This window comes from Crinia signifera, chromosome 7 (genome assembly GCF_055691185.1).
Source record: "Crinia signifera chromosome 7, ASM5569118v1, whole genome shotgun sequence".
NCBI lineage: Eukaryota > Metazoa > Chordata > Amphibia > Anura > Myobatrachidae > Crinia > Crinia signifera.
Window position 1 is genome coordinate 190,629,230 of NC_139223.1, and position 23,301 is coordinate 190,652,530.

Genomic DNA, 23,301 nt, shown 5'->3' on the forward strand with positions numbered 1-23,301 from the left:
TCTACCAACGACCGGTGGGTACGTGCAACGTCATCTATATCGTTCATACACACGGAACGGTTTGAGTGATAGGTCGTTTCAATCGGTCGGATATTTTGCCAAATCTATCCGTGTGTAAGCACCTTTAGTCTCATCGAGGGTCATTTAAAATTGTGCCTATTAAAATTTGGGTTTAATATAGAGACAACATCCTCAGCCCAACTGGTAATCTGTTGACAATCCTTAGGTCGATTACTAATGACCAACACCTAAAAATGGTCGACATACTCTAAGTTGACATTGACAGAAGGTTGAAAGACGCAAAAGGTTGACATGAGTTTTTCATGATTTTTTCCCCCCCGACTTGTTTATACTTTACCATCCCAGTGGACATGGAGGGGGGATACAATAGTGGGCCCAGCGCATCGAGGCACCATACACCCCCCCCCCCAACCCTAACAGCAGCCTGCGCTAGACAGACTTATGGCATTTGCAGACCAGGCAATTTCTCACGAGTCTGAAGTTTTATTGTTATAGACAATTGAAATATTGATCATCTGCTACGCAGCCACGGCAATATCCATGACACCACATCACAAATAAGAGTCTTAAAAAAATTCACTTGTATGGATTTTTGCATGCTGCACATTCACTGTTGTCTCAATTAAAAGATGACCTCAGTACACAATGAACTCAGACGAAACTAAACCGAGCATTGGGGAATGAGAGGCTAATGCCGGTCCCATGAGTCTTTCAATACTGAAGACCATTAAGACTAAAGGTCTGACCGAGTGCAAGCTGAGAGAAAACTCTACAGACTTGCTCATAAAAATAAAAGGTGAACGGACTTGCAAAACCAATATGGGCCTCTATTTATGTAGCCTGTACGTAGCCAACGCCAAGCACACAACAGGGTTAAATGTTCAGATACTAGAAATGTATGATTTTAGATATCGACCGGTGATAAATAAAAACAATACTGCTCTGCTTATCTATAGATATAATGCACGGAGATAGGAGGAAGATGGTATGGTCAGGTCAGGTCCAGCGTATAGTTCCACCCCAGCAGATGACCGAGGTTAGGAAATGAGATTGTCTTCGTTGAGCTCATGAAGTGAGGTGGTTGTATTTGGCTGCAAACGTGAAACGGGGGCGGCTGTAGGTCACAGCTGCAGATTTTTAACAAGGGAGTGCAGGGGAACTTTGATTTCGAGAATAAATCATTACCTGGACTGCGAGACAAGATGCATTGTCAGACAGCAAAACCTGTTCACCTGCGAAACAGCAAAAACACAACAGGATTAACAATGTGAACATGCTTGGAGATAAGGAGGATTTATAATGGTAGGACTGTTCTCCTATATTCTAGGAGTCAGCAATGAACACACTGCATGTTACTTACATTTACATATCCAAAAGGAAAATTAGATCAATCGTCACGTTTTCATGAATTAAATAACATTAAAAAAAACAAAACACAAAAAAAAAACATGTAGATCAGGCATGTCCAAAGTGTGGCCCTCCAGCTGTTGTGAAACTACACATCCCAGCATGCCTTGCCAACATTCTAGCATTTCCTCATAGCAAAACTGTGGCAAGGCATGATGGGACTTGTAGTTTCACCACAGCTGGAGGGCCATAGTTTGGACATGCCTGATGTAGAGGTTATGTGCATCCCCTTTCATTTTAAATTATTCCACTTCAAAATATCACAAGTGGTATCCAATTAAAGCAGGAACAGTTTGGGGGTGCAAAACTTTCCTTGGTACTTGTGTAATATCTGGACGCCTTAAGGCATACAATCAGATGCGATGCGACGCGATTTTCTGCAAAATTGCATCGCATCGCGACCAAATCGCATGCGATGCGATTTTGCATAGGATTTAATGTTAAAATGGTCCTGTTCATTTCCCCACTATCCAAGTGAGCATGGAGTTGATTTTATATAGCGTGGCGAGCGCAGCGAGCCCGAAGTGTGGAGAGCGAGTGCACGAGGGGACGCGGATTACCTAAAATGTATTCCGCGTCCGCTCGCCACGCTATATAAAATGGAATAGCCTCCCATCAGAGGTGGTAGAGGCAAATACAGTAGTACAATTTAAACATGCTTGGGATAGGCATATTGATATCCTTAAATAACAAGAAGGTGACTAGCGCTCAGGCTATAACTTGATAACGGAGATGACATCTAGTGTGGTACAGCTTGCGTGTAAAGCAGGGTTATAAATAACAACAGTGTGCCAGTATAATGAAAGCAAAGGTGTTTATTGTCATTTAGTAAAAAATGACATCCAATGGTGGGGGGTAGGGGTGGTGAGGGATGGGAGCCCTCTATAGGAGGGGTGTGGGGGGCTGGTGGTGGCTGCAAGAGCCAGAGTCCAGAGTCTTGCAGTAAAAAGTCACACAAGTACACTCCGTTTCACCTCCTGCGGTGAACAGAGTCTGTGTGCTGGGTGGAGATGGATGCTGTGGAGATATTAGTGCACAGAGAAATCGTTTGGCTGGAGATGGTAGGTCACAGTCTTATCATAGGGTCATGATAAGTGTCCAGGTGTCGCTCAGGTTAAAGAGCGTCCTCTCTGCTGGCCAAGCGGTGCACCTAACACTTACCTGATACCGCTGATGTCCTCAATCCTTCCGTCCCTCGCCGCTGAGTGGACTGTATCCTGCTGGTGTCTGCACAGCCGTGCAGATCACCAGTGAGTAACCGCGTCGCTTCAACAGAGACAGAAGCACTTCCGGGTCCCGCTGGCTTGCGTTCGCCGGGTGCTCCTGATCTCTGGAGTAACTTGGGCTGCACTCTCAGAGGGGAGGAGGCTTGTTGTAGATGGCTGTGTATGAGGTGCTGTCCAACGCGTTTCAACCCCGCTGGGGTCTTTTTCAAGGATCCTTAAAAAAGACCCCAGCGGGGTTGAAACGCGTTGGACAGCACCTCATACACAGCCATCTACAACAAGCCTCCTCCCCTCTGAGAGTGCAGCCCAAGTTACTCCAGAGATCAGGAGCACCCGGCGAACGCAAGCCAGCGGGACCCGGAAGTGCTTCTGTCTCTGTTGAAGCGACGCGGTTACTCACTGGTGATCTGCACGGCTGTGCAGACACCAGCAGGATACAGTCCACTCAGCGGCGAGGGACGGAAGGATTGAGGACATCAGCGGTATCAGGTAAGTGTTAGGTGCACCGCTTGGCCAGCAGAGAGGACGCTCTTTAACCTGAGCGACACCTGGACACTTATCATGACCCTATGATAAGACTGTGACCTACCATCTCCAGCCAAACGATTTCTCTGTGCACTAATATCTCCACAGCATCCATCTCCACCCAGCACACAGACTCTGTTCACCGCAGGAGGTGAAACGGAGTGTACTTGTGTGACTTTTTACTGCAAGACTCTGGACTCTGGCTCTTGCAGCCACCACCAGCCCCCCACACCCCTCCTATAGAGGGCTCCCATCCCTCACCACCCCTACCCCCCACCATTGGATGTAATTTTTTACTAAATGACAATAAACACCTTTGCTTTCATTATACTGGCACACTGTTGTTATTTATAACCCTGCTTTACACGCAAGCTGTACCACACTAGATATCCTCTCCGTTATCAAGTTATAGCCTGAGCGCTAGTCACCTTCTTGTTATTTAACTTACCCTGGGTTTGGACAAACCAGACTTAGCAGCCGGCAACCGAGGTAGAGCGCCCACTCTCACTCTCCTGTTCATATTGATATCCTTACAACAAAATAAGGATCAAATATGGTTTGAGGTAACATGTTTAAAAAAAGGGGCAGACTAGATGGGCCAAGTGGTTCTTATCTGCCGTCAAATTCTATGTTTCTATGTAACTCTATGTCCACTTGGATAGTGGGGAAAGGAACAGGACCATTTTAAAATTGAATCCTATGGAAAATTGCGTCCATCGCACATTTGGTTGCATGCGATGCGATTTTTACGACCCGATCATAAAATCGGGCGCCCAGTTATTACACAAGTACCGTTTCCTTTATTATGTGAAGACAGATGAGGTTTTTTTTTTACTAAAGCTTCTAAAAATGAAAAGGTGATTGCTTATAGTAATCAGATTCTATCATTTTCTGGGACGCAATAGAGGAAGGATACATAGAATCGGATTGGTTTCTATGGGCAACACCACCTCTTTAATTGAAGAAGCTATAGTAAATGTACCCCATAAAAATCTCCAATAAAAGCCAGCATTAGGTAATTGGATAGCTCGGGACAGTAGAAAATTACCATGACTAATTGGATATCCCATAAGCATTTGCTATTTTTTTATTTTTTATCTTTACTGAACAGTTGAAGGTAGCACAACCACACATAATTAAACCATAGGTGCCTCAGTAAAGCACATACAGAATCATAGAAGGGATATAACAATATGAAGAAAAAAGATGTTTGTCAGCATTTGTGTTTACCAAAATATTTTTCCATTGGTCTCCTCCGCAAAAGCACAGAACTGCAACTTGTTCTGTCATTTTCAGCAAACTAGACCAACGCATTTCACTGTCTGCTCCAAATCAATATACCAACAACAGTGGTTTGATCGAAGCAGAACAAAAATATATTTGAACTACCCAGTTCAAACCCAGTGTCACTGTCTGTGTGATGGTGCAGCGGAGACACATATTCAGGGGCATTCCTTGCTTTTGTAGAATTCCATTTCACGAATCAGAGCAGAGGTCATTGTAGGGTTTATTCAGCTGCAGTTTGTTGGAACAGTGCTTTTCTCTGCCACCTTCTACTCATTTAAAAGAAGCAAACACAAGTAACACATGGACGTCTCCTCAAGCTTCTGATTACATTAAAGCCATCACTGATACTAACCCGAATAAGTACTTTAGAAGAAAAACAGAAAGGTGTATTGATTGAAATTGGTGGTTCTGAAACAGGTGGAGCAGCAGCTAGACTGTGATGTTAGATTTATACTACATTTGCTCAGTAAAACATCTTTTGATTATTCCATGCCTCCCCCTTCCTTACCTAGTAATTGAGCCCCTCCCAAAACCTAACGTTGGGCGTTGTCCTACAAAAGCCTTGGGAGAAGCACTACTCTAGATGTGGTGAATGCCATAAACCACCCCAAAGACAAGTCCATGCGGTGTCATCAGAGACCCCTCGCAGAACAGGTCAAGTACAGCACTGTAGAAGCTAAAAAATAAATATATTTTAAAAAGCTCAGTCCTAGATGGAATGCAGCATTAGGTGGACATGAAAAAGGTCACATGAGTTTGTTCATACTTTACCACCCCAGTGGACGAGTAGGGGGAACATAAATGTGCCAAACGCAGCAAGGTACCGTGGCTAAAGCACATAGAACGCCACAAACCATGCAAGGGGACGCATTACACTTATACGGTGTCCATGTTGACCTACGTTGACAGACACCCCCTCATGTAGAACTTTTCAACTTCAATCTTTTGACCATGTCGACCAATAGTGGTCAAACTTTCTAAATGTCAACCTAGACACCGTCCACCAAAAAACCCGTTCCCGCCCTAAATCCCATATAAAAATAATATATGGCAGCGGGATTTGATGGCAAGCATCTATTTTATATATTGGACTTAAAATTATGGGGGTATATATAAATAAAAAAAATACTATGAGTAATTACATGTATATATTTAGTTCCATAGATTACATTAGACATTTAGGATCGTGGCCCCTCCCATCACATAGCTGTGTAATTATGCAAATTACGATAGCAGTAAGAGCAAAAAAAAATAATAATCTAGTGTTAAAAAGGCAGAAAAAAAAAACCATCCAAGTGTATCCTGCTGTATAAGCCGGTGACAGTATCGCACTGCTGTACCCAGCTGCATCCTGTAACACTGCCTCTCACCTCTCCCAGGAAAAGCAATCTACATTACAGCTTCTGAAATCATCTGGAATAGACAATGACGGCAGAGGAGCTTGCAGCTGATATTGCACACGGCAGATCGAGCCCGTCGGGCAAGAGGGATGACAAGATCACTGCAATAAAAATTCCGTTCCTAAAAGACTATAAGGCTGCCGCGTATTAGTCTTCATTACTTTGCAGCCTTTTGACAATTGTAGCCGGCTGCAGATCACCAAATGTGGGCAATAATGTAATCTGATGATATATGAAGAGCTGCTGAAGGGAGCAAAGGACCACTACAGCCTGTGTATTCTAGAACAGCTCCTTCCCCATCAGCCCCCCTCTCCCCATCTCTTTCCATTAACCAGGACACTTCCAATATATGCTGCATCAGCTATTTTTTTTTCCTTACTGGTAACCATGCCAACCGTACTTGCCCCACTGTTCTTTCACATAGCCGTCGGCGGCCACATCACTGAGTCAATAACGGCTGTCTGGGGGAGATTTTGTAAGGCTTTGCTCAAAGTGACTGTGTGTGTTGGTAATTAACTGGCGTGCACAAGTATCTTCCAAACAGAGGTCATTGCTGCACCAGGCTGTGTATGAGCGTTACGGCATGTGGCCTCTACAGACGTACAGTGGTGATATCACAGATATAGCAATCATTCCCAAGCAGTGGATCAGGACATACAAGTGTGTCTCCATTGGCGCTTCATGTGGTGCATTAATGTATGATTAACAGGGTTACGTGCTCCAAATAAAATTAATTTACATTAACGGGTAGTTTATTTGCAAAAAAATATTTCACTGTATCGTGTAAAAAAAAAGAAATTCATGTGCTGCATGTTTCCGGAATTGTGTCACAGCGTTCTAGAGATCAGGAATAAGACAGAAGATTGTTGGGGAAAACCATTATCCAGAATAGTGCAACAAATCAACAGGAAGGGAATTACTGCAACTCGGTGTGTTTGCCATACACAGATAAGATAACGCACTTCCCTCAATAGTCATTGTATCACCTCTACATTTAATGGGGGGGGGGGAGAAAGGTTGGAACCAGGTCATTTAAAATACACCTTGTATCCGCATTCTTATCTAGTTTTTATATTTTCCATTCAAAAAGAGTTTATTAACAGCAGTGGGTGGAGCTTAAGTGATTTGCATTTACAAGTAGGTGGGGCAAGGAATATGGTATCACCAAATATGTCATGACACTACTGCCCACTGTGTCCACTGAGGTGGACAGTGTGTCATAAGGACAAGTCATACCCACTTTGGAGGCCAGAGCAGCATATGGCAAGAATGCCCCCCCCCCCCCCCTCCCAGAACTATAGTTGATCATCCAATAATCTAGTTCTTAATTAAAGTGAACACCTTTACCTGGAAAATACTACAGATGTGTCCTCCCACATCCTTGCAGCATTAGCATTATACGTCCCCTTTAGTAGTGCCTAGTGTGAGTTTACTAATGCCAGGGTTTTTTGTACATTTTCCCATCAAAAACTATTCTTCTTTCATCACTGTGAATAGGATGCACAAGCAGACTCTGCTGATTAAGGTAACATGCAGCATGCCTATATTCTGTGTGAAGCCACACCTGTATGTGCATATAAAATGCTATGTTACAAACAGGCCACCTATCTTTTTAATCAGCAGAGCCTACCTGTAGGTCTTAATCGCAGACTGATGGGAATGAGACACAATTTTGGCAAAAAAAAAACCAAACGCTGCCAGGGAAAGGTCAGAATTCTCACGCCACGCATCTCGCATTGCATAAAGAGGCTAGATGCATGAGGGCACAACTGTATGTGGGGAAGTTCGATACTGTCATGGCTAATTGCTCCCTGGGGCCCTATCCAATTAGACCTGGAAGCCAGCACTATTAGTAATTTTTTGTTTACTTGCCCGGAGGCAGGCGAAAATAAAATCCCCGATAAACTACCCATTTTTGCAATCTTGGAGGGAACTTATACCAGATCCATGGGTTTTTGTGGCCGTGCTTGAGTAAGGGGAAAAAAAAAAAAAAAAAAAAAAAACAGGCTGCAATTGAATTGGCCAAAAAAACATCATCAGGCAAAAAAATTCAGTAACAGTGTGTTTCCCCCCCCCCCCCCCCCTGAAAATTTATGGGGCACAATTCAATCCCCCCCCCCCCCCCCTAAATCTTAATCATCCTAAGAAAAGATCCAATAACTGTACTCGCAAGCAGCAGCAATAATGTATTTCTGGATAATTGACAATGGAAAGATATACTCACTTTTCAATGGCTGATATAGTGCGGCATTTTCTGGCCATGGTTCTACGGCTGTGGAAGAAAACATTGTGCAGAATTAGGACTAGTGTGTGTGTTTCCCAGGAGACGGCACTTCTAATTTGCACAAACAAGGAATTTATATAAATATATAGTTTGCATTTAAATCAAACTACAATCAAATACATTGCGGTTTATTAAGGACCGTGCACAAAATGCACAAATCATCAGCCTACTTTTCAGCAAATGCACGGAATTTAACAAGTCAGCGCCTGGGTTTAAGGACAAAGATGGCGTCATCTGAGACATACATGTATGATGACATCACTTCGGAGCAGCATTTGGTCACTACGTACGAATATTACCATGTCATCTCGAACGACCGAACACAACTACAAACTGTGACGCTAGGTGTCTTACCCAGCGTTTGTCAGTGTGTATATTACTATAATTAAATGGATTATATGTACTGACTGGCACAATAAGGGTTACCAGCAGCATCCCTCTGAATACTACACTGAGAGGTGAGCAACATTTGCAGAACAGTAGGCATGGAAATTACACATTGCTACAGCTCTGTCATATTCACAATCCATCAACTTGATTAATGATATAATAACTCCATATAAACTTATCATTCACGCTGTAATGAAGTCAAACTCTCGTTTATTCTTTGACTACCCGGCTCCTCCAGGCAGCTACTCAGGTAAATAAAACAGGATGCAGAGTTTCAGGCATTTTGGCCATTTGATCAACACTATTAAGTATTAAAAGAGATGCATCTAAATGATCAGGCCAAAAACATCAAACCCAATCAGAAGCAGACAAAAGGCTATATTTAGGGGGGTATTCAAACGCCTGCCACTATTTCCGACGGGGGAAATAGTGGCGGGTGCCTATTCATTGCGGTCTTTCCTGACAGCATTGAACACGCATCTCGGCAGAACGGACCCAACTTCAAAAGCAGTCGTCCCATTCTGACAAGAACGGCCATGGATTGCCGAGCTCCCGGCCATACCTTGCGGCCACACCCCCCTTTTCGCGTTTGGCAGGCGGGACATTGAATCCCGCCTGCCGAGATGCAGTCGAGCGGGCCGAGACCGGGACTGATTGAATACCGCCCACAATCTGACGCGCAGCCTCACGGTTGCCTATACGTAAGGTTATTATTCTGTGCGGGCGCCTTTGGAGATATGCATAGTCTCTGTGATGCTTGAACGGGGGGGGGGGGGGGGGAATGGAGGCAGGCAAGGAGGCGTTCGCATGCATTTACTAGGCGTACCCACGAAAACTCTGGGTGCGCCCAGGAGAACGTTGGGCGTCCCCATGCGAACACAGGCGGCACCAAGTCTAATTTAGCAGAGACTGACTCAGATTAGCGAACACTGTCGAAAAATATTCGATGGTCAGCAACCATTGCACTGCCCCTTACCGGGACCAACCCTGCAAACTAGCCGTGTTGACTATAGGAATAATTTCTTAAACCCCCAAACACAGGCCCAATCTAATTCTCTCTGCACAAGTTACATCTGCCCCACCTGCAGTGCACATGGTTTTGTCCATTTGAGAAGGAATTTGCCTTTTGCAAGGGAACCAGTATAACCCCCCACAGTGTGTGTGTGTGTGTGTGTGTGTGTGTGTGTGTGCTTTAGAGATCTAGCAGAAGCACAGGAGTGTTAATTGACTAACACAATAAATCTATGGTTGGTACTAATTATTCCTGAGGTCACCTTGAAATCATGCAGAGTTGTGTCTTATAAAACAGCAATAACCTGGGGTTTAGCAGCAGTGGAAACTATGTATAAGAAATCCACAGCAACTTTAATTATACATCTCTAAATACCTACAACATTTGATACATCCCTACTGTATATATGTAGTTTATATAAAGTGTTAGTAGTGCATATAACACACATATGAATCAAACCGATATTAAAAGTCTATTCCATTAGTCTTTATCAATAAGGGAAGTATTACCCAACGTGGTAATTGTATGAATCCTGCCGGTCTCTCCCACCTCCATGAAGGGCCAGCTCATTTGTATAAGCGATACCAAAATCAATGGACAGAAACATTAGGATACTGGCAGCCGACAAATGCAAGGTGGATAGGAACGACGGCCCACTGTCTCAGTACAGTTTAGCCTAAGACGAGATGTTTTGTGGTTTCAATAATTTGCAGATCTGTCAAGGTTTCCTAACACCAGACAGAAATACAGAGCTGCTGTGTGAGGGATGAAAAGCCCCTAAGGATAATATTTGTTTTCCCAAGGCCGAGACAATTTATCACATTGATAGTAATATACATGTTCCTGGATATTTAACAGATAGAAAATTCATTATGTACTTCGGCAGCCTAAGTAACAGACGTCTTCTGATAACTTACAGTTTGCAATGCCTTTTTTTGGTCTTATTAAATTGATTTACAAGAGCAACAAAATTACTTTTAAGCAATTTTAAAAGAAGTTTCAAAGTAAGGATGTTTGTTAGATATATTGATGATTTAATGTTCTCTTGCCAACTGGGAGGGGGGGGGGGGGGAGCTAGCACAGGCAATTTTATAGCAAAATCTATTACTACTTAACGTTTTCCTAATTAATCAGAAGGAGAAATGGACGGCTTATAAAATAAACATCTGAAAAAAGCAATTGTGTAACTAGATCAGTCATGTCCTAACTGTGGCCCTTCAGCAGTTACGAAACTACACAATCCAGCATCACTTGTTTTAGCATTCCCTAATAGCAAAACTGTGGCAAGGCATGATGGGACTTGTAGTTTCACAACAGCTGGAGGGCCATAGTTTGGACATGCCTGAACTAGACGAACAAGAAATAAATAAATGCACAAATTGTTAGAATAACTCGTAAGTCCGGGACACATACAGGTGAATACACAACAGAAAGTGCAGTAGATGTAGGGTTACACCATACTTGCCTACTTTTGAAAACTAGTTTCAGGGAGATTATCGAAGGTAATAGAATTTTGCACAGTGCCCCATTGAGGGGGCGTGTCATGCTCCTCCCAAAGGGCGTGTCTAGTTCCATATATGGAGAGATTGTGAACAGAGATTGTGAACGTGGCCCCTAGAAGCGTGGGTGTGTACTGCTACATCTGAGAGGAATCTTGTAAAATGACTTAGAATTATTTTTTTTTGACGGCAGATAAGAACCACTTGGCCCATCTAGTCTGCCCCTTTTTTGAACATGTTACCTCAAACCAGATTTGATCCTTATTTTTTTGTAAGAATATCAATATGCCTATCCCAAGCATGTTTAAATTGCTCTACTGTATTTGCGTCTACCACCTCTGATGGGGGGGTTATTCAACTTATCTACTACTCTTTCTGTGAAGTAATTCTTCCTCACATTTCCCCTGAATCTTCCTCCCCCTAGTGTCAGTGCATGTCCTCGTGTTCTGCTGCTCCTCTTCCTGTGAATAATGTTTCCCACCTGTACCTTGTTAAAGCCCTTGATATATTTGAAAGTTTCTATCATGTCCCCCCTTTCCCTTCTCTGCTCTAAAGTATACATATTAAGATCTTTTAGTCTTTCCTGGTACGTTTTGTGATGTAGGCCATGCACCATTTTTGTTGCTCTTCTTTGTAAAGTCTCTAATGTATTTATATCCTTCTGGAGATATGGCCTCCAGAACTGAACACAATACTCTAGGTGAGGTTGTACCAATGACCTATACAGTGGCATTACTACTTCTTTCGGTACTTGTGGAGTATCACGGCTCCCACGACCTGCATCGTATGCAGATCGTATGCTAAAAATCGCATCGCATCGCATGTGGCATACGATGTGATGTTTTACCGATTTTTGCTCAAAAATCGTATGCCATCGAATGCCATATGTAGTGGCATACGATGGCATACGATGTTTTACCGATTTTTGCGCATTTTTGCTCAAAAATCGTATGCCATCGCATGGCATCGTATGCCATATGTAGTGGCATACGATGCGATACGATGTTTTACCGATTTTCGAGCATTTTAGCTCAAAAATCGTATGCGATTGCATCGGATGCCATACGATGGCATCCGATTTTGCATTGAAATGCATCAGAATGCATTGAAATGTGTATTAAACTTGTAAAATGCCCCCAAATGGCATTTTTCATAGTGCACCCCCCCACTATCAACGTCAACCCGAAGCATGGCGAGCGCAGCGAGCCCGCGAGGGGCGGCGGTACGCGTCCTACGACCTTTTCATACCCCCACTATCCACGTTGGAGTTGAGAATAGAATAGTGTGGCGAGCACAGCGAGCCACCGAGCCCGAAGCGTGGCGAGCGCAGCGAGCCCCTCGAGGGGCCGCGGATACCTTCACAGCTATACGCGTCCCTTCGCGGGCTTCACAGGTATCCGCGTGCGCTCGACACGCTTCGGGCTCGGTGGCTCGCTGCGCTCGCCACACTATTCTATTCTCAACTCCACGCCGACGTGGATAGTGGGGGTATGAAAAGGTCGTAGGACGCGTACCGCCGCCCCTCGCGGGATCGCCACGCTTCGGGTTGACGTTGATAGTGGGGGTGGTGCACTATGAAAAATGGCATTTGGGGGCATTTCACAAGTTTAATACACATTTCAATGCATTCTGATGCATTTCAATGCAAAATCGGATGCCATCGCATCGCATACGATGCCATCGTATGGCATCCAATGCAATCGCATACGATTTTTTAGCTAAATTGCTCAAAAATCGGTAAAACATCGTATCGCATCGTATGCCATCGTATGCCACTACATATGGCATACGATGCCATGCGATGGCATACGATTTTTGAGCAAAAATCGGTAAAACATCGTATCGCATCGTATGCCACTACATATAGCATACGATGCCATGTGATGGCATACGATTTTTGAGCAAAAATGGTCAAAAATCGGTAAAACATCGTATCGCATCGTATGCCACTACATATGGCATACGATGCCATACGATGGGAGCCGTGATACTCCACAAGTACCCTTCTTTCTTCCTACTGCTGATACCTCTCCCTATGCAACCAAGCATCTGACTTGCCTTCTTCATTGCTTTGTTACATTGCCTACCTGCCTTTAAAGCTGTGTACACACGGGGTGATTTCAGCACATATCGCTGGCAATATGGTCGCTGAGCCACCATATTGCCAGTGATTAGTTTGTGCTGTCGGCGATAAATCGCCAGGTGCGCGCTCCCGTGTGCAGCCCATGATAGTCGCTGGTCGCAGGAGCTTAGCTGTTTCCCTGCCTCTTCCCCCGGCAGAGTCTCCTGTTCATTAGCGACCATATCTGGTCGCTGACTAACTGGAGACACTGAGCAATATATCTCCGCTGTGTGTACACAGCTTAAGTCTTATATTCAAATGTAGATGATCCCCAGAGCAGTTAGTAAGAGCAGGGCCGTAACTAGGGGGGGGCTGGGGGGTCACGCGCACCGGGCGCTGGAGGTGAGGGGCGCTGTGAGGTCCGGGGACGCTGTAGCGCAGGGACCGGCAACTGGCGGACCGCTCCGGACCTCACAGTATTTGTGTAAATATGCCATTGCCAGGGGAAGTGAGACATGACGTCTCCTTCCCCTGACGAGCGAGCGTCCTATCGCGGCGCCTCACGGGGGCGGGGGCTGATGACGCGGCCAGCGTGATCATGTGGAGACGGAGACGCCGCGCGCGCCAAGCCCGTCCGCCCGCCCGCCGAGTGAAGGAGCTTCCCGGCCACCCTCCTGCCCGTCCTCCCACCCGCTAAGTGAAGGAGCTGCCCGCCCTTCCTCCCACTAAGTGAAGGAGCTGCCTGCCTGCCCTCCCACCCGCTAAGTGACTGAAGGAGCTGCCTGACGCCGCACCCCACACCTGAGCAGGGGCTGTCGAGCAAGGGCTGTCCCTGGAGAGAGTCCAGGTGAGCAGAATGTGTCTTCATTGTCCCTGTATTGGCAGCATTGTCCCTGAATTGCCAGCATTGTGCCCGTATTGCCAGCATTGTGCCCGTATTGCCAGCATTGTGCCCGTATTGCCAGCATTGTCATTGTATTGCCAGCATTGTCATTGTATTGCCAGCATTGTCATTGTATTGCCAGCATTGTGCCCGTATTGCCAGCATTGTCATTGTATTGCCAGCATTGTCATTGTATTGCCAGCATTGTCCCCGTATTGCCAGCATTGTGCCCGTATTGCCAGCATTGTCCCCGTATTGCCAGCATTGTGCCCGTATTGCCAGCATTGTGCCCGTATTGCCAGCATTGTCATTGTATTGCCAGCATTGTCATTGTATTGCCAGCATTGTCCCCGTATTGCCAGCATTGTCCCCGTATTGCCAGCATTGTCCCCGTATTGCCAGCATTGTCCCCGTATTGCCAGCATTGTGCCCGTATTGGCAGCATTGTGCCCGTATTGGCAGCATTGTGCCCGTATTGGCAGCATTGTCCCCGTATTGGCAGCATTGTCCCTGTATTGCCAGCATTGTCCCTGTATTGCCAGCATTGTGCCCGTATTGCCAGCATTGTCATTGCATTGCCAGCATTGTCATTGCATTGCCAGCATTGTGCCCGTATTGGCAGCATTGTCCCCGTATTGGCAGCATTGTCCCCGTATTGGCAGCATTGTCCCTGTATTGGCAGCATTGTCCCTGTATTGGCAGCATTGTGCCCGTATTGCCAGCATTGTCATTGCATTGCCAGCATTGTGCCCGTATTGCCAGCATTGTGCCCGTATTGCCAGCATTGTCATTGTATAGCGGCAAAATGGGGGTGTGGCCTCGCGGGAGAGCAGCGATTATAGGCCACGCCCCCAAATTAGGCCACACCCCCCCGAAAATTTCGGCGCGCCTCCGGCGCGCAGCAGCATCACTAGGGGGGGGGGGGGGCACCAAAAGACTGCCTTGCCCCGGGCGCCGGAAACCCTAGTTTCGGCCCTGGTAAGAGATACTATACTTGGTGAAGTGCTGGAATATGGTGCTGATGATTCAATGTAAATGTATCTGTCCTTTTGTATATATTCCTTTTTTCCAACAAAATGTAAGTGTAATGTGGGCTATGTGAAATTAGGGAGATTGCTGCTATTTCAGGGAGTCTCCTGCAAAATGCAGGATGGTAGGCGACTCTGGGTTACAGGTGCTCCTTAAAAATATAAACTCATTGGAAGAGTAGTGATGTCACTGGTCACATGACATTCACAATGTGTAGGAGCTGATTGGGTGGCTGTTTATCGCTCTCCGCTTCTGGCCCACAGTGTCTTATAAGAGAGAGGAGCAACTTTCCAAAGATAATTATTGCTGTTTGAGGTCTACAAGTTCCTCAGCTATAAGGGGCATCCAATATTGCTGATCGGTGGTATAAAATGTTTCTCTGGGAGCCCTTTATGGGAATTGTAACAGCAGAGCAGAATGTCAATTTCAGAGGTGGAAATTTTATTTCTTGAGAATAAATTTCTATTTTGCCATGTGTAATACTGTGAGAAATCTCTCCGAAATGATTAACTACTGCACGGGCTCCTGCAAAATATCAATAGCAGGGAAGCGGAATGCATGGTAGAAAACTCAATGGCTCCAGAAACCCATATCTCATTAAAATTATGAAACTGTGCAGCCAGAAAGAACGCAATTAGAATTGTTTTGATTGGCTGCCTTGCTAGCCTGGACATGCCATGGCGTTCATAGCACAGACTTAATGGACTAATTCGCTGCTCCCTGTTTCATTACTCCAAATCTCAATTTCCTCAGCCGATTCCCAATTTACTCTGGGCATGGAGACCAAGCCAAAAAGGTTAACTATTTGCATGAAGACACAACGGACATTAAATATTTACAGAACCAATATCGCTCTCATGGGGGAAGACGCTGTGTATATATGGAACCGTGTAATAGGTCAAGGAATGAATTTATCCCAGGGTTGGCCGGGAGGGTCCCAGAAACCGGGTCCCCCTCCCTGCCCCCCGGAAAGCTGCCCAGCTGCCGTAAACCCCACACACACTCTCAGCTGATCAAATGACGCAAATTGCACCTTTTAGCCACGCCCACCGCAGTGCAAAGCCTTAAAAACGGCATTGCACATCAGGGGGGGGGGCATGGCTAAGACAGCGCTCTGGACACGCCCTCAAACAAGTAGCCAATCATATGGCTCCGCCTCCACCTTTTCCATTCTCTGCAGCTCCCCCCCCCCCCCCCGGGGAAGCCTCCCGATGGCAGAAGTCTCCCATTGCTGTGGAGATAAGCCATGTTGCATCACTTCGGGCAAGGGCGTAACTACCATGGGTGCAGGGGGTGCAGCTGCTATGGAGCCCAGAGCTGAGAGGGGCCCACTTTGCCTGTCAAGGTATCATGTGCTGTACAGATTTTTGAGCATTAGGTGATAAATAGGAGCCCTTATAAACTTTTGCTATGGGGCCCACGTGTATCTAGTTAGGGTGTGGTATGGGGTTCCGACAGTCGGGATCCTGACAGTCATAGCCTGTTGTCGGGATCCTGACTGCCCGGACTCAGACAGCATGACGAGCGCAAAAAAGCCCCTTGCGGGCTCGCTGTGCTCGCCACGCTGCGAGCCACCTATTCTATTCTCCCTCTATGGGGGTCGTGGACCCCCACGAGGGAAAATAGCGGGAGGCCGTCAGGCACCTGGCTGTCTGCGTTTTGACAGTTGGGATCCCGACGTAGGGTAAATGACTGTCGGGATCCCGACTGTCGGGAACGCATCCGGCACCCATCTAGTTACGCCACTGAATCTGTCTGCAGCAATATCATCACCTCCTCGTGCTTTTGCCTGACCAGAAATCCACTGGGAGCTACCCATGCTGCCCTCAGACATCAACGTTCATCTGCCCCATGGTGACGTGTGTGGTGGAAGCAGCCACATTAATCCCACAGGTTTTATCGGGAACCCCGTAGACAGCAAGTGGCCAGACACAGACGGACACGTTTCCTGACCACACGCTAATCTTTAATATAAGTACACTCACCGCTCACTCCCACTCCACTTGTAAGTACTGGGGATATTTTAAATTGAGGGGGGCTACCTATAAATGAAAAACCTAATCAAGGAGTACAGGAGATAGAAAAAAAGTTTGGGAACCACTATCCTAAAGGCTAAAATCTGCCTTCTAAAATCGCTAACCGTATTAAGTTTACCCCCAAGTATCTTCTCTGGCAAGAGAGTCACAGAGAAGTCAGGGTTACAGATATTTTTGTTAGTTCCTCCACATCCCAGTACTCATGGCCACTTTATATGTTTGTTGTTATGTAATTCCTGTGGTTATTAGGATGTGTGAATGTTGCAAATGCATTGCAAAAAGATCATTACAAATAGGAACCGGAAAAAAAAAACAAGGAGGTTATAATTCAACCTACATTAGCACTTAGAACATTATGGGTCTGTCTGCTTCTTGGAACCCTAGGGGATGTGTGGCACTGCTAGGGTAAACGGGAAGAACCTACAGTCAAGATATCGCATCTCCTATTCACACTCCCTCATCTAGGCCAGTTTAAAGAAGGTAAAAGAGATCAAAGTACTTAATGGGACAGTCGCCACATAAACAATCATTTAAGAAAACATATTATGATCATACGTGCACTCAAGATTGTGGTTCTGGTCTAATAGCAGTCGGGGAGGTGATGGCCTAGGTATAGTGAACACCAGCATCCTGGCCGCTAGGATGAGGAGCGCATCCCAAATAAACTTTAATATACCTGTTAATAATCTGATGCATTAAGCATACATGTAACATATATGAGTGGACCATTTTTATATTTGTGTTTATAAAAAGTAGTGGTGTTCCTGAGTGTGGACTAAGTGGCAGTTCCAGGGTTCAGGTTGCTTTTTTTTTTTACATACATGTAACCTTCCTCACACCATATAATTATCTGTTCACAGGTGTGTGCCCTAGAGTGGATTGTGGGGTAGTCTATACCCAGATGGGACTAAACCACCAATTGGCACATTACGGAGACGTGTCTAATCGTACATCTGAATTAGCGTATTGTACTTTTAAGATCTATTCTTTTTCTTTCATATATACAACGTTGGTCAACATCATTGGAGGACTGAGAAGCCACCAATGTATGAGCAGGATGTTTGCTTGTTGGGACAATCTTGAGCACAAGTATGATCACAATCTGCTTTGGTTTGTGATGTGTGCGAGTTGGTGACTGGCGTATATTGATTTGTGCAGCGCTATTTGAGTGATTGTTTTTTATACTCCTTTAACCACTTTACTGGTTAATATGTTTGCAAAAACAGCTCAGGAATTGTCAGATTATATGATTGAATTAAGTTAAGAACATTTATTTAAAACATATGCAACATGATTTTATTGAAGAAAAAAAACTTTTTTTAAAAACTTTTAAATCTTTTTAACCTTAAAATTAAACATTGATAGTCAGTATAAAGAGGCATACAGAAGTGGCCATCCGGCTTTCTTGCTGAGCGATGGGTAGGGTTACCACCTAGTCCCTTTAATTCCGGACACATGTTAATTACACAGGTTCTGTGGCAGTTTAAAATCAGGTGAAGTGGAGTCTTGAAGTCAGCCAGCCACAGAACCTGTGTAATTAATATGTGTCCGGAATTAAAGGGACTAGGTGGTAACCCTAGCGATGGGCTTAAGCATGACTGCAGTACACCCAGCGACGCTGTGTGCTGAGCGAATGTGCCGAGTGGGGCTTTGCCTATTTTTTTTTTTTTTTTTGTGGCAAAAGCCCCGCGATCTAGCGGCTTTCCCTGAGGGCAATAGCAATGCATGGGACCGTGCAATGTCATTGCTGCAGGGCACACACACAGTGATCAGTGCCCCATTTCTAACAGTCCACCGATGACCATAACATCCCAATCTAGAACATTTACCAGTGGGTGCTTCTTCTTGCATACAGAGGGAAGGTGATGGTTGCTCTTTTAGGTTTCCACCAGCAGCTGCTAATGGGCTATTTCACACACTCCGGCGAAACCCCGCACGGCCAAGAAGCCGTGCCGCACTCAGAAGTTTTCAATGGTGGGGATGGCCGTCTGGACACAATCGTGTCCATTATTAACTACTGTGTGCTACGGCTTTTGGCCGTTCGGGGTTTTGCCGCCCGGCAGGAGCTGGAGCGTGTGAAATAGCCCAATCACTGCAGCCGTGGGGTACCAGCCGATCAGTAGTGAGTGGCAGCACTGTAGGCACTAGGGGGTAAAGGAACCAAGAAGCAGAGGGGCCAGGAGATTCCTCCGAGAGTGGCAGCTGCTGAAAGATAATGACATCAGTTGTGACCATGTCAGGGAAAGCCCAGTCTGATGTGATCCCATCAAACGTGTCCCAATAATTAACACTTTGTTTTACATCAGATATTTTAACATGTAATGAAGATATCCCCATAAGGTTGTTTTAATGTAGGTCAAGCTTTACACGCTATAGCAGTGGTTCCCAAGTTTGGTCTATAAAGCACCCCAACAGCCCAGGCTAATGCTGTGTACACACGGGGGAGATATATTGCTCAGACATATATGGCTTAGCAATATATTGCTCAGTTTCTACTTTACATCAGCGACCAGAGATGGTCGCTGATGAAAAAGAAACTGCCGGGGGGAGCCCGGCAGTGGTAATCAGTTGGTCGCAGGAGCATGTTCCTGCGACCAGCGATCACCACAGGGGCAAAAACGGGAGCGCGCACCCGGCGATATATCGCCGGTGCACACTCCCATTGCGGGCAATATGGTCGCTCAGCGACCATATTTCCCGCGATTTTGCACAAAATCGCCCCTGTGTGTACGCACCTTAAGAATATCTATGCTGAAGGCACAGGCGACTTCATTAGTCCCTGAGATAGTTTGATTATACCATATGTGCACAAGAAGGGATATCCCTAAACCTGGACTTTTGGGTTACCTTAAAGACTGCATTTGGAATCCTCTGTACTATAGAGCAGTAGTTCTCAAACTCGGTCCTCAAGGACCCCCCAACAGTGCACAATCCAGGTCACCTGGCAGGTGCACTCATTCACTGACATTTTAAAAGATCACAGGTGGAGCTAATTATTTCACCTGTGATTCTGTGTGGAGACCTGGAAAACGTGCAGTGTTGGGGGTCCTTGAATACTGCGGTTGAGAACCACTGCTATGTAGTATAAAAAACATTTACATAAAAAAAGAATCATCCAGATGGTCTTATCAGTGTTTTGCATGACCTTTAGGGACATAGCCATACATTTTCAGGAGAGATTATATATATATATATATATATATATATATATATATATATATATATATATATATATATATATATATATATATATATATATATATATATATATATATATATATATATATACACACATACATACACACACACACACACACTGAAGTGTCTGATTTGTGGATATGTACTATTAGCATAATGCAGGAGATCTCAAATAAATCCCACAGAAGGACCATGAAGCAAATATGCTAGCTAAACTCATTGGAAACAGGTGTGCCTGAGCCAGCTGCAGCATGCCCCTGCCTCCTGTGTGCAACATGCACCTTCTGCCTCCCCAGCTGCAGTACGCAGCATGCGCCTGCCTCCTGTGTGCCACATGCACCCTCTGCTTCCCATGCTGCTGGATGCAGCATGCACCCTCTGCCTCTCCAGCTGTCATACACAGCATGTACCCTCTGCCTCCCCAGCTGCTGGACGCAGCAAGCACCTGCCTCCTGTGTGCAACATGCACCATCTGCCTCCCCAGCTGTCGTACACAGCATGCAAATGCCTCCCATGTGCAACATGCACCCTCTGCGTCCCCAGCTGCTGGATGCAGCACGCGTCTGCCTCCTGTGTGCCAAATGCACCCTCTGCTTCCCCAGCTGCTGGACGCAGCATGCACCCTCTGCCTCTCCAGCTGTCATACACAGCATGTACCTGCCTCCCATGTGCAACATGTACCCTCTGCCTCCCCAGCTGCTGGACGCAGCAAGCACCTGCCTCCTGTGTGCAACATGCACCATCTGCCTCCCCAGCTGTCGTACACAGCATGCAAATGCCTCCCATGTGCAACATGCACCCTCTGCTTCCCCTGCTGCTACCTAGAGCATGTACCTGCCTCCTGGGTGCCACATGCACCCTCTGCTTCCCCAGCTGCTGGACGCAGCATGCACCCTCTGCCTCCCCAGCTGTCGTACGCAGCATGCAACTGCCTGCCATGTGCAACATGCACCCTCTGCCTCCCCAGCTGCTGGATGCAGCAAGCACCTGCCTCCTGTGTGCAACATGCACCATCTGCCTCCCCAGCTGCCATACACAGCATGCACCTGCCTCTCATGTGCAACATGTGCCCTCTGCCTCCACTGCTGCTAGATGCAGCATGAGCCAGTCCCCCGTGTGAGGCATGTACCCCCTGCCACCACTGCTGCTGAATGCAGTATGCCCCTGCCTTCTATATGCAACATGCACCCTCTGCCTTGCCTGCTGCTGTATGCCTCCCCAACTGCTGGAAGTGGCACTTTGCCTGGGGTATGGGTAAAATCCGGAATCGGATAAGACACCGGAATGCCGGACTGGACATCAAACTCTGCTTTCCGGAGCATGTAGTATCCGGTCCGGGGGTGTCCTGTCCGGGGGTGCTCCATCTGATGAGGCTGCTCTCGCACCTGTCACCTGGGAGAGGAGAGGGGGGAGAATACAGCCTCACCGCATGGTCCGGGGGTGTAATAAAAACTGGAACGGTCCAGACCACACGGGGAGGCTGTAATCTTCCCTTCCCCATGTCCCTGGTGTGAGCAATCACAGGCATCCCCCCGGACAAGACACCCCCCGCATGGGACACCCCTCGGACCAGACACTATAAGCTCCGGAATGCAGAGTTTGATGTCTGGTCCGGCGTTCCGGTGTCTTATCCGGGTCCGGTTTTTACTTAGTCCCCTTTGCCTGCCTCCTGTGTGCCACATGCACCCTTTGCCTCCCCTGCTGCTGTATAGAGCATGCGCATGTGCCACATGAACTCCCTGCCTCCCCAGCTGCTGTGAGGTCCCTGCACATGCTGAGACCAGTAGTGCCTCCCATCAGCCCCAGCTGGCAGTACACAGGTTACCTGCGACGTGGGCGTCGCTGTGCTAGATACCCCGAGACCCCTCTATGCACCGGCACATGACACACGCCTTCTCCGTACCGTTACCTGCTATCTGCGACACAAAGGCGTCGGTAACCAGAGACATGGCCGGGCAGGGGACCCTCCGCTGCGCACATGCAAGGTTAAGGTCACAACATCAGGAAGTCTATCAGCTACTTCCGTTCCGCCGGTGTCCCTGGTAACGGGAACGCGTTAGGTTGGCGTGTCCGCGTTATCCCAATAAAGCTTATTTAGAAAGAAAAAAAAAAGCACGTTGAAGCTCGAATTGATGAGCCGCTCTGATAGTCCAGGCGCAGCGGGGGCGGCAGTACCTGTCACGTGACATAGACCTGGCTAGAAGGAGAGATGCGCAGGCGCCATCTTTGTATTGGGCAAATCAAACTAAACTAGACTGTGAACTGAAGCTGGCTCAGCTGCTGGGGAGACATGTACTGTATACTACAGCACCGTGACCTGGCTATGTCATCCTCCAAGTGTTGTAGCAGATGCTTATTTTAGTACTTATTTTGGTACTTGTGTATTATCACGGGGCCCAGTTTTGCTACGTACGGCGATTTTGCGGGAGGTGCGATGCCATGCGATGCTATCCCCCGGGGCTGAGAGCAGGGCCGGCGCTACCCACTCAGCAGCTCCTGCAAAGCAGGGAGGCGCCATGCTGAAAAGGCGCTGTCTCCCTCCCTGCTCTGCTAAAGCTGCCTCAGCCCTCACTGTCACTGCCTCCTGCACACTGCCCGCAGCGCCTGTCTGACAGCAGGCGGGCAGCAGAATAAAGAGCTGCTCCCTGCACCGCGGGCGGCAGTATGGAGAGGCTGAGCAGCTCCATGCACCGCGCACACACTGTCCTCCTCCTGCGAACTGCCCCCTCTTCCTCACGGACACTTGCGCTGAGGCATGTAGCGCTGTCTCTGAATGCCTGGATGACATGTCATGTCCGGATCCGCCCCCTACCCATTGCTCCCTGCGCCTGTCAGCTGTCAAGCAAATGATGAACAGGCAGCAGTGCCACCTCCCCTTCCTTCCCTTTTCTCAGTGTGCTGTGCCAGTGCCACTGCCAGTCCTCAACACTCCGCCCCCTCTATCTCCTCCCCTCTTCTTCCATCTCCTTCTACTCTCCCCTCCTTTCCCCCTCAGTCACACGAGGGGTGTAATGCTGCACATACTTTTTGTACTGCTTTCGG

At 46.8% G+C, this 23,301-nt stretch overlaps 1 protein-coding gene across 1 annotated transcript in view; it reads right to left on the minus strand.

The window, feature by feature from the left end:
* The window catches only part of MTX2 (metaxin 2), a 72,495-nt gene extending 50,089 nt beyond the window's left edge, over positions 1 to 22,406 (minus strand). The window contains exons 1-3 of the mRNA XM_083154727.1: positions 22,169 to 22,406; positions 8,091 to 8,138; positions 1,207 to 1,253 (exon numbers count right to left, since the gene is read on the minus strand). Of these exons, the coding sequence (XP_083010853.1) occupies positions 1,207 to 1,253; positions 8,091 to 8,138; positions 22,169 to 22,208 (135 nt within the window). The 5' untranslated portion in view covers positions 22,209 to 22,406. The remainder of the gene's footprint in view (positions 1 to 1,206; positions 1,254 to 8,090; positions 8,139 to 22,168) is intronic.
* Positions 22,407 to 23,301: the final 895 nt, after the last annotated feature.